The following is a 14998-nucleotide window of genomic DNA, read 5'->3' on the forward strand; positions in this document are numbered from 1 at the left end:
GTGCGATTTCCCCTGCAGAGTACGTTTCGATCCACGTGACACTGGCATGTACATTCTTGAAATGTGTTCCAAGAATCAAGGACAAACAATCAAAAGGGACTCTCGACAAAGCTGTTATGTCTAGTCAAGAATTCCTTCTCCGTGATATCCAGCCAGCTGTGAGCCCATGTGCGGCAGAAGTTATCGAATCTCAAATCCATACCGAATCAAGCACCGCCAATTTCTTCTCGCTTTACCGGTATGCAAATGCGTCGCAGATTTGCACGCTGTTCGTATCGGCATGCTGTGCGATAGCCGCCGGTGCAGCAATGCCTCTGGTGACGGTTGCTTTCGGGACTCTGGCAGATGGATTTATCAACGGGCACGATCAATCGCATAATATTCAGGACCAGACTCAGCATCTTACACTTAGGCTAGTGTATATCGGTTAGTAGACTTCCCATTACATCAGTATTATTTCTGATAATTTCAGCAATCGGTTCTTTTGTCACGACCATGGTTAGCACTTGGGGCTTCAATGTCGTTGGAGAACAGATCGCAAGCCAGCTCCAACAGAAATATCTCTCTGCGGTCCTGCAGCAGAATATGGCCTATTTCGATATTGTCGGCACAGGCGAACTCACTTCCTATATGGATCAAGACATGAAATTAATCCAGGAAGGCATCTCGCACAAGGTCGGAGATCTGCTGTCGGGAATATCTGGATTTGTAGTCGCCATCACATGCGCATTCATGCAGAACCGTCGCTTTGCAGCTATCATGATATCTCAGCCGATCGCTTTGATCCTCCTTGTTGGGCTGATGGGGTATTGGCTAAGTGTGACGCAGCGAATGGGCCTTGCTCAATATGTTCAAGCAGACAACTTGGCACAAGAAGTCCTTGGCGCCATGAGGAATGTCATCGCCTATCGGAGCCAGAAAAGGTATGCGAAAAAGTACCATGATAGCTTGCGGCACCCGGCTGCCTTGGACTTTCAAGAACGATTGATTTTCGGAGTTATTGTCGCAGGCTCCTTTACGATTCTGCATTGGACTAACGGGTTGGGCGTATGTATACTGTCTAACATTTTGTTTTTTTTTTTTTTGCTGAATAATTCGTAGCTATGGCAAGGGGATCGCCTATACCGCGAAGGGCTCTGTAATATTTCAGAGATATTGACAATCCTGTATGCAACAGCTGTGGCGGGAGGAATGCTCTGCCAGGCGTTGCCTTGTGTTGTCGATATCACCCAGGCCAATGGTGCAGCTAGTCGAGTCTTTTCAGTGATTGAGCGTACATCGCCTATCAATCCTCTGGCTGGCACGGGCAGAAAATACGATCGAGTCCATGGTGATATTCAGTTCGACGAAGTAATCTTTGCCTATCCTGCGCGGCCTGAACAGACCGTCCTAGATGGCGTCAGTTTGCATGTACCTCCAGGACACACCGTAGCCCTGGTGGGACCATCAGGGTCTGGGAAGTCGACCGTTTTTGGTCTTTTGGAACGATTGTACCTCCCACTCAGCGGTCGTATCACGCTAGATGGCGAGCCAATTGACGAGTTGAACATCTCATGGCTAAGGTCCCAGATTGGCTATGTCAGCCAGGATGTTACTTTGTTCCAGGCGTCAATTCATACGAATATTGCTTTTGGCCTTTCCACAGCTGCCACGAAGGTATATCAGCAGTATAATTTTTTTTCTGAGCTTCGAAGTACTTACTCATGTCAGAACCTAGACGCACCTACCATTCGAAGACTAGTCATCCAAGCCGCCGAGACAGCCCAGATCCATGCCTTTATTATGGACCTTCCCCAAGGTTACGATACCGTTATCACGGCAAACGGGTCAAGCCTTTCCGGTGGGCAGAGACAAAGACTTGCGATTGCCCGTGCAATTGTATCTCAGCCCTCTATTTTATTACTGGACGAAGCAACTGCTGCACTGGATAGTCAATGTGAGAAAGAAGTCCAGGAGGCTCTCACCGAGGCTGTTGCTGGAAGAACCACCATCATAATCGCCCATAGGCTGTCAACAATTCAGAATGCCGATACAATCGTTGTCATCAAGGACGGTCAGATTCAGGATCAAGGATCCCACGCTGAGCTAATGGCAACGTCCACAATGTATCAAGAGCTAGTAAAACAGCAAGCACTCCAATCAAATGATCAATCAGAGGATGGTATCATCAGCCAGTCGCCGAGTCCAGCAATACATCCTCGAGAATTTTCACAGAATATTTCAACCAACGACGAGGTGAGGAGCATGCCAGAGGATTATCCGCAACGCAAATCCAGTATCAAATATGTTTGGCACTTGAATAATCCAGAGCTTCCTTATACTACCGCAGGTGTCGTTTTCAGTATCTTGGTTGGGGTGACATATCCAATCCAAGCAATCTTCTTTGGCAACGGAATCATATCCATCATTCGCCCCAGTCTAAGTACCGGTGACAACAATGTTCTTTTCTGGGCTCGGATGTATCTTATCCATGGTATCGTTGTGTTTGTGGTTTATTGTGTACGAGGATATTGCTTTGCCGTATCCGCATCCCAGTTGAACCTCCGAGCTCGCTCACATCTGTTCAGGACGTTGCTTATGAAGAATCTTGGATTTTTCGAGGACAAAGATCACTCAACTGGGTCCTTGGTGAGCTTCCTATCATCAGGGACTCCGAAAATCACGGGTGTCTCGGGAACTTCACTCGGGCTTATGGCTGAGAGTCTCGTGATGCTCGCAACGGGGATCACTGTTGGATGTATCTTTGGTTGGAAACTTGGTCTGGCTGCAACAGCTGCCGTCCCATTTGTAGCTGTTTCCGGCTTTCTGCAGTACTATATCGTGGCGCAAATACACAAGTACGTTAAGCGCGACACGAATGCCGTGGCCGTTGCGCATGAAGCCTTTTCCGCCATCAAAACTGTCACCGTCCTCGGCTTGCAGAACATTATCAGCGAATCCTTTCAAAGGGAAAGCGGCCGGGATAGCCAAGGGGGGTACTGGGTCATGTCTGCCACTATGTATGCGTGCACCACATTGTTCCGGATATTGAGTATTGCTTTTGTATTCTGGTATGGCGGTACTCACCTCATCGCAACGGGTGAGTACAACATCCAGCAATTCTTCATTTGTTTTGCGGCTACCATCTGGGGGTCGCAATCTGCGGCTGCGCTTTTCGCACACGCCCCAGACATTGCGGGCGCTCATGCTGCTGCTGTGAGATTGGAGAATTTGATGAAAACCGGCGATTCTAAATTCCCAGGCAAAATATACAGCCATGATCACTCCGTCTCCGTGTCAAGTACAGCTGAGGACCTTGAACTACGACACGTGAACTTCCAATATCCATCTCATCCATCCCGACTCACATTAAACGATGTCAGCCTCAACGCCACAGCGGGGTCATTCATTGCCCTCGTCGGGGCCACTGGCAGCGGCAAAAGCTCGGTAATAAATCTGATAGAGCGTTTCTATGCTCCTGCATCGGGCAGGATAACGCTGGAAGATCTGTCCATTGAACAATATGATCTCGATAGCTATCGAGGATACCTGGCTCTAGTCGATCAGAACCCCTGCCTGGTTGGTCAAGATCTGCGCGAGTGTTTGCAGAGTGATGAACGGGTTGTTTCGGATGATGACATCTTGATCGCATTGAAAAGTGTTGGGCTTGTTGATTTTGTGGTTAGTATCCCTTTGTCACATGTCTTGGGCCTTCTGACCGTGGCCTGTATTTAGCTATCCCTCCCTCAAGGCCTATACACCCCTACCATAGGAAATGGATCGACACTTTCTGGTGGTCAACGTCAGCGTATGGCGATCGCAAAGGCTCTTTTATGGAGACCATGGATTCTGTAAGACCCGACAACTCTTGTTTTCTGGCCATATGTTTCTAACTTCTCAGTCTGCTCGATGAAGCAACCTCTGCACTGGACACAGCCTCGGAGAAAATAGTCCAAGAGGCACTCCGGGACGCAATGAAAGGCCGAACCACCATCGCCGTCGCCCATCGACTCAAGACAATTGCTGATGCTGATGAGATTTTAGTCTTTGACCGTGGACAAATAATCGAGAGGGGGACCCATGATGAGTTGATGCAGGCCGGGGGAAAGTACTGGCAGATGGCCAAGCTGCAGCAATTGAATGAGGAAGGTTGAACTTGTACGAGTATCGGACAGGCATCGTGGCATGTGCGATGCCCTAAGCCCTTGCCCTAATCCTATCATGTGGTGTACATAGACATCCATCCATCAACTCCCAAATCATCTAACAATAAATCATAGCCAATAGTCTTTACTCAAGAACCCGCGTTCTGCCCATCACGGGACATATTCGGATTTATTTTGCAGATACGCGAGAGCATGTCTACGACCGGATTCACGACTGACAAGTCTGTCATACATAATGAAGCACAGACGATTGTCCATGCAGTGACGTACATATTCAATGCAAGTCAGAAGCGGCAAAGATAAGTGCTATCCACATGATCCACGGCTCGCACCGGTCCGCTGATGCCCAACAGAACCACACTTCAGCCTCATAGCCACTGGATCGAATAAGTAGGTTGAGACGGTTCGCATCCACCACCTATCGATTATTTTCCGTGTTGGTGGAGATAGTACAACACACCATACATTTGACATGGTGGGCAGGTTACTTTCATGCCCGCCCAGTCTTCCACTTGGATATCGGAATCATCGAATTTCAGCCAGCCACAGTGTATCCATCACATTGATCATGCTTTGTGTCGAAGTATCTCCATGGCTGCCACGTCACGGAAAATAATCATAAGGAGCATGCACAGCAGAGCTGCAAGGCTTTGGGTTTATCAGGTGGCTACTCAGGCATTTCTACATGCGATATGAGTGCCTCTTGGGCGAAGTAGGTAGATTTCAGACAGAGGGGGATATTCTCATCGACCGGAATGAAAAAAGAGAATTTGTAAGAAGCCTTCCAAACCAGCGTATTATCTCCAAAGCTTTCTGTTGTTTTCAAAAGGAAAATACACAAACATGGCCGGGATTCCTTGGACTCCTCTTCGGGAGCATTTGCAAGCCCACCCTTTGCACAAGCACGGCCAACGATGAATTGATACTATTCTTTGAACCCCACACAATAGAGGGCGACTTTATTCGATCTCTGCGTCAAATTCCCAAAGTTCTCGGAACCGCCTTTGTTGCTGGTTTGACAGCATCTCTTGCTAAGGGGTCTCGCGAGTCTAGTAAAATCCTAAGGGGTGATCAGATTCGAGAAGCCTTTATCAATGGATTGACCTGGTCCCGGCATCTAGTGTCAATTCTATCTTGCAAGTACAATGACACGATCAATACGTGGAATATCCATGGCGCAGCAACCGCTGACCCGCGGAGCGAGTTTGTTCATGGTCCTGAAATAGACGTAGCCAGAGCACATAAATGGTCAATATTCGAGGGCTTACTGCACGATCCTTATAGGGCGGCTCATGACATTGCGCGGAAGGGATATAAGACTGTCTTTTCCCATGTGCCAGCCGCGAAAATTCGGCTATTTGCGTATAGCAGATCGAATGGAGGCAGAAAATTTTCGAGCCATCGCCAACTTGGTTGAACAATATCTTGGATCATATCCGAAAAAGTCCCTCTCAATTGCTGTCTTCGGCCCACCTGGTGCCGGTAAATCCTTTGGTGTGAAGGCCGTAATCAAATCCATCGCCGAAGGACAAAAGAAGGTTGCTGAAGTGGTGGAGGTGAATTTGTCTCAGTGTTGAAGTTACGCGGACCTCGTGATAGAATTTCGCAAGATCCGCGACACCGGACTGTCTGGCAAAATCCCTTGTGTTTTATTCGATGAATTCGATACTCCATTTGACGACAGCCTCATGGGGTGGCTTCGCTATTTCCTAGCACCCATGCAGGATGGGGAATTTTTGGATCAAGGAATCAATCGTCCACTTGGGCCTGCCATCTTCGCTTTCGTTGGGGGCACCTGCGAGAATTTCCGACAGTTCTACGATTCTCTCAAGTGCGGCTACGCTAAGGCTTCCAAAATCCCAGACTTCATGAGCAGGCTGCGTGGATACGTCAACATCCGTGGGCCAAACGAGTATAATCCGAGGACACGGGCTGAACGTCATCGTTCCAGCGCTGAGACTCCCTCCACCGAAGCCTCTGATGACCGTGGCTCTCAAGCCGAAGATTTGGACGTTGAGTTTTCTGATATCCTGGGTTTCTCTAATAATGCGGTGCCTTCTGTCGATCCAATGTGGCAGATTCAACGTGGAATCCTTTGATTTGTGCAGCTAGCAGATACGGACAAAGCAGACAGGAAAGGAATACGTGGACGAGAAGGTGCTCAATGCACTACTCTCGGTTCCTGAACTCAAGAATGGCACGCATTGGAGTCGATTCTGGCGATGAGTACACTGCGCGACCAGAATGGTTTTGTACCGTCGACGCTGCCTTCATCCCAGCAGATCAAATTGCATGTGAACCCTCGCGAGTTCAAGAGATACATGTTCAATGATTCCTGGAAGATAGACATTGAGCGAGGTGGAGTGGAGCCTCTAGCTTAGGTGTTCGATCGCCACCTGACTCTCCTTCATTATCTAGAGGCTGGCCGTCTTTGCTCAAACGAGTTTTCAAACACTCTGCTTGGTCATTATCATTGGGAAGGAAGCTATATACATTCATCCATTGTCAATCAGTCATATGAACCGCCAATGGAATCTTTTATCCTTTATATCCCTCCTTAGTCAAATAACTTTCAATTCATTCGAGATAATAATGACCCCGAGATCCTAGTTCTGTTGGGAAACGTGTTCTGTCAAAACCGGCTACACTAACAGTAGTGCTTATACTAGGCGCCCACATATAACGTCAACAACATCAAAATACCCACGCCGTGACAATAGATATTTTTTTAATCTATGAAACAAAGCTTGTAATTCTAGTCTTTATGACTCGAGGTGATTCAAAGTGAGTCAAAGTGAGGCTGTGCTTACATGGGGCCATTCATAGATACAAGGCACCCAGTCAGCTTGCATTTCACCAGATTAATTAGGCAGCTATTTTCGAATACTTAAAGGTCAGATGTTATCGTAGAAGGAAAGCTACATTTCTCAATCGAATCAGAGAATCACGGACAATATGGGGTCCATCCAGGATGAAAGACGACACTACAAACTGTCAGACATTGACAAGATGGCGCCGCCAATGATGGTCAAGGCCCTCATCGCATACGAACTCCTCCCCGACACGGATCTGGACAAGTTGACAGCCTCACTCAAGGAAGGCGTACGGAATGCCATCACTTATTTCCCTTTTATGGCTGGAAACCTTGAGATCGACGATACTGATAAGCCTTATATTGTGACATTACCAGGGCAGCGACTGGAACCTACCGTCCACTATTTTTCCAGCACTGAACATAAATCTTTTGCCACGCTGTCCAAAGAGTCCTTTCATCCGGACGATCTGGATCCCACAAAGTTGCTGCCTGAAAATCCGCCTGATCAGCAACCGTTATGCGCACTTCAGTTGAACATCATCGACGGTGGAATGATATTGGCGTTTGCTTTTCATCATAAGGTTGGGGACTGGTCGTCTCTAGATGCGTTTCTGTCTCTTGTGTGTCGCGGGACCAAGGCACATCATCACAGCCTGGACATGCCCGTGTACCAACCAGACATGAATAAAGATGCGTTTACCGGAGACGATGATCCAGGTGTTTCTCAACAGGACCTGGTGAAAGAATTTTCTCGGTTCTACGTGACCGACCTACAGTCTCTCCTGACCGCTTACGCTGCCAATGCAGCGGTGCCCTTCGAAATGGGGATTTACCAAATCACCGAATCGGCAATTCAGCAGATCAAAGAGCAGTGCAAGGACATACTGGACGGTGTTGACTTTGTCAGCTCGTACGACTGCATCTCTGCCTTGGTTTGGACGTCAGTCACTCGCGCAAGACTGGCATGTCACCCAGAGAAGAGCTCAAAGCAGTCTATCCTTCTCCATCCTGTGGATCTCCGTTCTCGAGATCCACACAACGTCACCTCACAAGAGTATTTTGGAAATGGGGTGCAGCCAGCACAAGCAGGTCCAATTGACATTCAGTTCTTGGTGGCAGACAAAGGGGTTGCCACTGCAGCCTCTCGCATCCGCAAGTCTATCAACGAAATGATCTTGGATCCGAAGAGCATGAAGACTTTGGCTACGCTTGTACGGTCTCTTTCTCTGACACAGAGGTTGGGATATCACTTCGACTTTAACGACATGGACATTTTCATGAATAGTTGGTATTCAGGCAGGGCGGAGAATTATGATATTGGCACGGGCTCTCCTTGTGCTTTTCGGACTCATCGGCTTATCACTGGTGCTTGCTGCTTGATCCTTCCCAACTTTAGTCGTTCGTCGACGCGAGTATACGAGTTGTTTATTCAGCTTCAAAAAGACGAATTCCAGCTCTTGCAGCGAGACTCGGAGTTCTCGAGATATTTCAAGCGTATTGTATGAACTGTTCAAGGATATATATCTGCCAATTTGCATTGCACATCTTGTCATATCTGTCACAATAATAGAAACTAGAGACCATATACTGGAGGATATAACAAAAGAAATAAACCATTCCTTCCCATGAGTCCTGATGCCATCGTGGCACTATTTATAAACAGGTCCTCTTATCACGCGGAGAAGATGGAGACCCGCCCGCTGATAAGCGCTGATAACGCTGGCTACACAGTGTCACTTGCTCACTTCCATTCCGCACAACCCCAACATCCCCTCGACCCCTTGCTAACCACTCTTCACCGTGAGTCCAAATTGCATCAATTCCATTCAAATTATACTAATTATAAAATTATCCAGTAAATCTACCACCATGTCCACCCCCGAAGTCACCATCGACAACGTCGCCCAGATCCTCCAGAATGACACACGGGTCAAGGTAGCCGGCGTTGATGTTGATGGCCAACTCCGCGGCAAGCTCGTCTCCAAGAAGAAATTCCTCTCCATCATCTCCGAAGGCTTCGGTTTCTGCTCTGTCGTGTTTGGCTGGGACATGCACGATCGCACATACTTCAAGGAGCTGTCCATCAGTAACAAGGAGAACGGGTACCGGGATATCGTCGCAATTCCGGATTTGAGTAGTTTTCGCAGAATCCCCTGGGAGAAGGATGTGCCTTTCTTCCTGGTTAGCTTTTTTGATCCCGAAACTAGGGAGCCGGTTTGTGCTTGTCCGCGTGGGTTGCTGAAGACGGCTGCTGGCAAGGCCGAGGCGGCGGGGTATCGTGCTATGGCGGGTGGTATGTGCTGAACTGTCTATCGCGTGTTCGGTGATTGAGCTGACAAGACATCTAGCGGAATATGAATTCTATCAATTCCGTGCACCAGGAAACCATGCAACCCCTGAACAGGGCGCTTCGTCGACCGCCAAATTTCTCAAGGAGAACCCCGTCGAGGCCCTGCCCCCTTTGACCGAGGGGATGTTCGCATACAGCTTGACTCGCCCCGTTCACAACCAGGACTACTATTATGGTGTGTTTGACGCCTGTGAGCAATTCAATTGCGATATTGAAGGATGGCACACTGAAAGCGGACCTGGTGTTTTCGAGGCTGTGAGTTATTCCACTTGATACTGAGTTGCTTGAGCTGATGATGGGGCAGGCATTGCAATTTGGCGAAGCAAAGGAGATGGCAGATAAAGCTGGACTTTTCAAGTAGGTGCGCTCTCCACTTATCTACAGCGATATTAACTTGATCAGATATGTCGTTAAATCCGTTGGCACCAAACATGGCATTACACCCGCCTTCATGGCAAAACCGCGCGAAGGCCTCCCCGGTAACAGTGGCCACATGCACATTTCGCTGGTCGACAAAGATGGACAGAATGCCTTTTATCGCAGCACACCGGACCCTGACTCTCCCTACCCCGACGTCGAGAATGTCTCCGACCTTGGCAGACATTTCCTGGCAGGCATATTGACAGGTCTCCCGGATATCATGCCTCTGTTTGCACCAACTATCAATTCCTACAAACGTCTGGTGGAGAACTTCTGGGCCCCCGTTACGGTATCCTGGGGTCTAGAGCATCGGGCCGCTTCCGTTCGGGTGATTGCACCCCCGACGGCTAGCCCGAAGGCTACTCGGTTTGAAGTGCGCGTACCTGGCGCAGATGCTAACCCGCACTTTGTACTCGCGGCTGTTATGGCATTAGGATGGCGGGGAGTTGAGAAGAAGCTTGAGATCCCCGTTCCACCGCTATCTAAAGGTGAGGATATGGGCGGTGCGAGCGACAAGGGTGCGCGACTGGCCAAGTCGCTCAAGGAAGCCACCGCAACCTTTACCCGTAAGGACAGTCTGGCGCGTGAGGTCTTTGGAGATGCCTTTGTCGACCACTTTGGAGGAACACGGGAGCACGAAGTTCGCTTGTGGGAGGAAGCCGTGACTGATTGGTTTGTCTCCTCTTTTAGTTCTACTATGATTTACAAGCTGACCAGGGTTGTGCGACAGGGAGGTGAGACGGTATATCGAAACGGTCTAGGGCCTTGCGGGGTATTCTTATGCTTTTATGACTCAGATAGAGAATGTATATATCACGATCAGCTCGCATTGAGCATTTTTATGAATCAAGACTGGCCGTCTGGCCAGGCTGTTATTAGCTTCTGTGGCAGCTTACATGACAAGATCGTCTTCTCATGATATGAGATGCGAACGGGAGCTTTATCTGTTTTCCGATAAGCTTAGCTACCGGGACAGACGACCTACATCGACCCAGTTCCAGACCGAACAACAACCGTAGACCGGGAATTGTAGGATTCACAAGCTGAAGGCGACGATATCACATGCGGGAGGAATAGGAAGATGTAACCTTCACATGCCTGCACATGGCAATTAATCACATCTGATAACCCGTATATACCAGATGAATCGATAGTATTGATGGGCAGAGCATGGAAGAACGAGAACCCAGCGGAAGAACGTTGATCTGGATATCACTGAAACAGAGCTCTGGGTGTTTGGATATCCGCTGTATGTGCCTTGAGAACCACGACCAAGACTCGGGACAAATCGGGGTGTGTAGGAGACAACTGATTATTATTCGACGTCGATAGAATTCGCTTTCCGCAACCGAGAACGACCGATGTGAGTTTCTTCTAGACTTTGGGATACCCTGGTGGATGGTGGTGAATCATTCCTGCAGTCATTCTGACGTCGAGCCGCGGTTGTCCAGTTCGGATCTGCGGGGGAATTCTTTCCTCGGTTCTGCGATGCGTATGTGCGATACCCCTACAGATGCAGTCAGTACTGTATGTAATATGTAAGGTACTAGGACCTACCGTAGGCCATTTGGCTTCAACAACCAGAAGACTCTTTATATAATGCCATATATAATCGCACGATAGCCTCTTATCGGTATACGGCGTCCCCCGGGCGGAGGGGAAGCCAAAAAAGAACGATAAGCAGCAACGCGGGGCAGAAGCCATGCACAGTCGGCCGAAAGATTACCGTATCGGGTACTGTTTGTGCTGTTTGTACTGTAACAAATACAGCTTTCCCGCGGCAAAGTCACGTGCGACTATCCCAGCTGGGCTTCCCAAACCGTCCACTTCCGCTCACCCTTGGGACTGAAGGAGCGTTTTTCGCTACGGGCTTTTGCCTATCCATGGCGATGCGAACATCATCCACTGCGATGGCTGGGTCCAGCGATGGGCCGCGGCTAGCGGCTGGTCTTCTGACGTATTCCTTCCCTTCTTCCCGAACTCTGTCTCGTTCTTATATAGCTGCTGCTGCTCTCCTATCGAGCTTTCTAACTTTCTGAATGAATTGATCGTATTTTTTTCATCTTTATGAACCATTGATATCTCTTTCCCCTTCACTGCCCTTTGATACCCAATAAAAGTAGTCAATCACCCTTCATATCAAAATGAGTCAAGTCGACGTCCAGCTCAAGGATGTCGCCATCCTGGGCTCCTTGAACAACGAAACCCGCAAGATCCTCACCAAAGACGCCTGTGCTTTCCTCGCCATCCTCCACCGCACCTTCAACCCTACCCGCAAGGCCCTGCTGCAGCGTCGCATCGATCGCCAGGCTGAGATTGACAAGGGTCATCTCCTTGACTTTTTGCCCGAGACTAAGCACATCCGTGAGAATGACGCCTGGAAGGGAGCCCCCCCAGCTCCGGGATTGGTGGATCGTCGTGTTGAAATTACCGGTCCTACTGATCGGAAGATGGTTGTGAACGCGCTGAACTCGGATGTGTGGACTTACATGGCTGATTTTGAGGGTTCGTGCTGTCTGCCCATGGATTGATGGATTGTTGCTGACGACGGTTGCTAGACTCGAGTGCTCCCACTTGGGACAACATGGTCAACGGCCAGGTTAACTTGTACGATGCTATCCGTCGCCAGGTCGACTTCAAGCAGGGCAGCAAGGAGTACAAGCTGCGAACTGACCGTACCCTTCCCACTCTGATTGCTCGTGCTCGAGGCTGGCACCTCGACGAGAAGCACTTCACCGTCGATGGCGAGCCCATCTCCGGTAGTTTGTTCGACTTTGGTCTCTACTTTTACCACAACGCCAAGGAGTTGGTGGCTCGCGGGTTCGGCCCTTACTTCTACCTGCCCAAGATGGAGTCGCATCTGGAGGCTAGACTCTGGAACGACGTTTTCAACCTCGGTCAGGACTACATTGGCATGCCCCGTGGAACCATCCGTGGTACCGTCTTGATTGAGACTATCACTGCTGCTTTTGAGATGGATGAGGTATGACGTCATTGATATAGATGATGGGATTGTGCTGACTGTTTTAGATTATCTACGAACTGCGCGACCACAGCTCCGGTCTCAACTGTGGCCGATGGGATTACATCTTTTCCTTCATCAAGAAGTTCCGCAAGCACCCTAACTTTGTCCTTCCCGACCGTTCTGATGTGACCATGACCGTTCCTTTCATGGATGCCTATGTCAAGTTGCTGATCAAGACTTGCCACCGACGTGGTGTTCATGCTATGGTAAGTTTACAAAAAGTGTGGATTAATTATGGAAGCTGACTAGTGTAGGGTGGTATGGCCGCTCAAATCCCTATCAAGGACAACGCTGCCGCCAACGACAAGGCCATGGAGGGCGTGCGTGCCGACAAGCTGCGTGAGGTTCGTGCTGGCCACGACGGTACCTGGGTGGCTCACCCCGCCCTCGCGGCCATTGCCTCGGAAATCTTCAACAAGCACATGCCCACTCCTAACCAGCTGTTTGTCCGTCGTGAGGACGTCAACATCACCGCCAACGACCTGCTGAACACCAATGTGCCGGGATCTATCACTGAGGATGGTATCCGAAAGAACCTGAACATTGGACTGTCGTACATGGAGGGATGGCTCCGTGGAGTTGGCTGTATCCCTATCAACTACTTGATGGTGCGTTTATTCTTTTCCTGGATTATCTTACCTATACTAACAATGAGTAGGAGGATGCTGCCACCGCTGAAGTGTCCCGTAGCCAGCTGTGGCAATGGGTTCACCACGGCATCACCTCTTCGGAGGGCAAGAAGGTTGACAAGTCTTATGCTCTGAAGCTGCTGCAGGAGCAGGCCGACACTCTGTCCACCAAGGGACCCAAGGGCAACAAGTTCCAATTGGCTGCCCGGTACTTTGCCGGCCAGGTGACTGGTGAAGACTACGCCGATTTCCTGACCAGCCTGCTGTACAACGAGATTTCGTCGGCGGGAAGTGTGTCTAAGTTGTAAAGTATGACTGGATGATAATGACTTGTATATAGTAATAGTTTCGTTTTTAATTGATTTTACTTGAATCAATTTGAATTGATAGTATTTTCAATATGTGCAGATCATTTAGTAGTAAGGTATAACATATGGCACAGGAACAAATCATAATGCTTAATCACAATTAAATATATCCTCCACCATTATTCACATTATTAATCCAGTAGCTTAGATGAACTCCCAAGCAGCGGTAGAGTTGGAGGTGGCCTTGACAGCCATAGCATCGAAGCCCAAGCAGTCGGCAACGTTGCCCGAGGGGACAGTGGCGTTCTGGCGGCCAGCAAACACCTGCCACTTCTTGTGGTCACCGTCGACGACAGGGCAGGCCATGAAGCCCGACGCACCCTGGCCGGTGAAGGTGTAGTGGCCGATGGGGTTGGCCTTGGTGCCGGGGGTGTAGGTGAAGGGACCAGTAGAGGCGCCGGGAGCCATCGCAGCCGAGTGAGGGACGGTGAAGCGGAGAGCGCCCTTGCCGTCGACGTAGACGGCCTGGCCACCGGGGACGATGACGTCCTGTATAACCATTAGCAAGAACTCCTTATACAGGTTTTGTGGTGTTGTGGGGGACATACCAAGGAAGTAGCACTGCTGAACGAAGTACCCTGAACAGTGGGGCAAACGCCACCAGCCTGTTCAACAGCCTCAGGGCAGTAGGTGTTGGCCTTCTCGCCGAGCCAGAAAGAGCCGTTGGCGGCGTTCATGGGGAGGAGGTGGATTTCCGAGCCCGAGCGAGCGGACATGACGCCGAAGGAGGAAGAGGCGCGCTTCTCGGCGGTGGGGAGGGCAGCGGCCAGAGGGAGGAGAGTGAGGAGGGAGAACTTCATTTTGATGGTGTTGATAAGTTAACGAGTGTAGATTCGTAGATGGTAGAGATGAACGATTGTGATGATTGATTGATTGAGTTGTTGATGAGGACGATAGATGGAGGAGAGGAGAGGGAGTTATATATGTTTGTTGAAGAGTCGAGGGAGATATTTTTATCGATCCATCAGGCTATCTTAAGACAAGCTCCGCTGCCACCGAGTCTAAGGTGGTATCGGCCCATCGGGATATGTGGTGGAGATGCAGAATTGAGGCTATTTGGACGGTTGAGTTGACTCTCAGACATGCATATTATCATTATCATCTATCTATTTCTATTCTATTCTACCTCTATTTCTATTTTGTATATTCCATTCCATTCCATATCATTTATTTATTTATTATTGTTATTATCATTGTAGTTGTGCTGTGTGATTCTATCACATCGGATGTCGGTATCTTTCATCTT

At 49.2% G+C, this 14998-nt stretch overlaps 6 protein-coding genes across 6 annotated transcripts; 5 read left to right on the top strand and 1 right to left on the bottom strand.

Annotated features, from left to right (window-relative positions):
• Window positions 1-116: 116 nt before the first annotated feature.
• Window positions 117-4133, top strand: fmpD (ABC-type transporter fsqE; the record flags this gene model as incomplete). The annotated part of the gene is made up of 6 exons (XM_040827693.1): window positions 117-426; window positions 473-1047; window positions 1102-1656; window positions 1711-3660; window positions 3715-3830; window positions 3881-4133. 6 exons carry the CDS (start codon window positions 117-119, stop codon window positions 4131-4133), a joined length of 3759 nt encoding a protein of 1252 aa, XP_040692011.1.
• Window positions 4134-5476: 1343 nt separating this feature from the next.
• On the top strand, window positions 5477-6244 carry ASPWEDRAFT_168249 (uncharacterized protein; the record flags this gene model as incomplete). Its single annotated transcript, XM_040830277.1, has 2 exons — window positions 5477-5701; window positions 5756-6244. 2 exons carry the CDS (start codon window positions 5477-5479, stop codon window positions 6242-6244), a joined length of 714 nt encoding a protein of 237 aa, XP_040692012.1.
• Window positions 6245-6672: 428 nt separating this feature from the next.
• ASPWEDRAFT_319189 (uncharacterized protein) lies at window positions 6673-8647 on the top strand. The gene has a single exon (XM_040833593.1). It carries the CDS (start codon window positions 7101-7103, stop codon window positions 8463-8465), a length of 1365 nt encoding a protein of 454 aa, XP_040692013.1. The 5' UTR covers window positions 6673-7100; the 3' UTR covers window positions 8466-8647.
• Window positions 8648-10696, top strand: ASPWEDRAFT_319160 (glutamine synthetase family protein). Its single transcript, XM_040833592.1, has 5 exons — window positions 8648-9253; window positions 9309-9565; window positions 9615-9667; window positions 9713-10402; window positions 10461-10696. The coding sequence occupies exons 1-5, from the start codon at window positions 8830-8832 to the stop codon at window positions 10489-10491; spliced, it is 1455 nt and encodes a 484-aa protein (XP_040692014.1). The 5' UTR covers window positions 8648-8829; the 3' UTR covers window positions 10492-10696.
• An 879-nt stretch (window positions 10697-11575) lies between these two features.
• On the top strand, window positions 11576-13692 carry ASPWEDRAFT_148476 (malate synthase; the record flags this gene model as incomplete). Its single annotated transcript, XM_040829556.1, has 5 exons — window positions 11576-12235; window positions 12289-12713; window positions 12761-12961; window positions 13010-13363; window positions 13414-13692. The coding sequence occupies exons 1-5, from the start codon at window positions 11875-11877 to the stop codon at window positions 13690-13692; spliced, it is 1620 nt and encodes a 539-aa protein (XP_040692015.1). The 5' UTR covers window positions 11576-11874.
• ASPWEDRAFT_35953 (putative IgE-binding protein) lies at window positions 13431-14779 on the bottom strand. Its single transcript, XM_040834339.1, has 2 exons — window positions 14301-14779; window positions 13431-14241 (listed from the first exon to the last, which is right to left on the bottom strand). The coding sequence occupies exons 1-2, from the start codon at window positions 14550-14552 to the stop codon at window positions 13897-13899; spliced, it is 597 nt and encodes a 198-aa protein (XP_040692016.1). The 5' UTR covers window positions 14553-14779; the 3' UTR covers window positions 13431-13896.
• Between the last annotated feature and the right edge of the window lie 219 nt (window positions 14780-14998).

This window comes from Aspergillus wentii, assembly GCF_001890725.1.
Source record: "Aspergillus wentii DTO 134E9 unplaced genomic scaffold ASPWEscaffold_2, whole genome shotgun sequence".
NCBI lineage: Eukaryota > Fungi > Ascomycota > Eurotiomycetes > Eurotiales > Aspergillaceae > Aspergillus > Aspergillus wentii.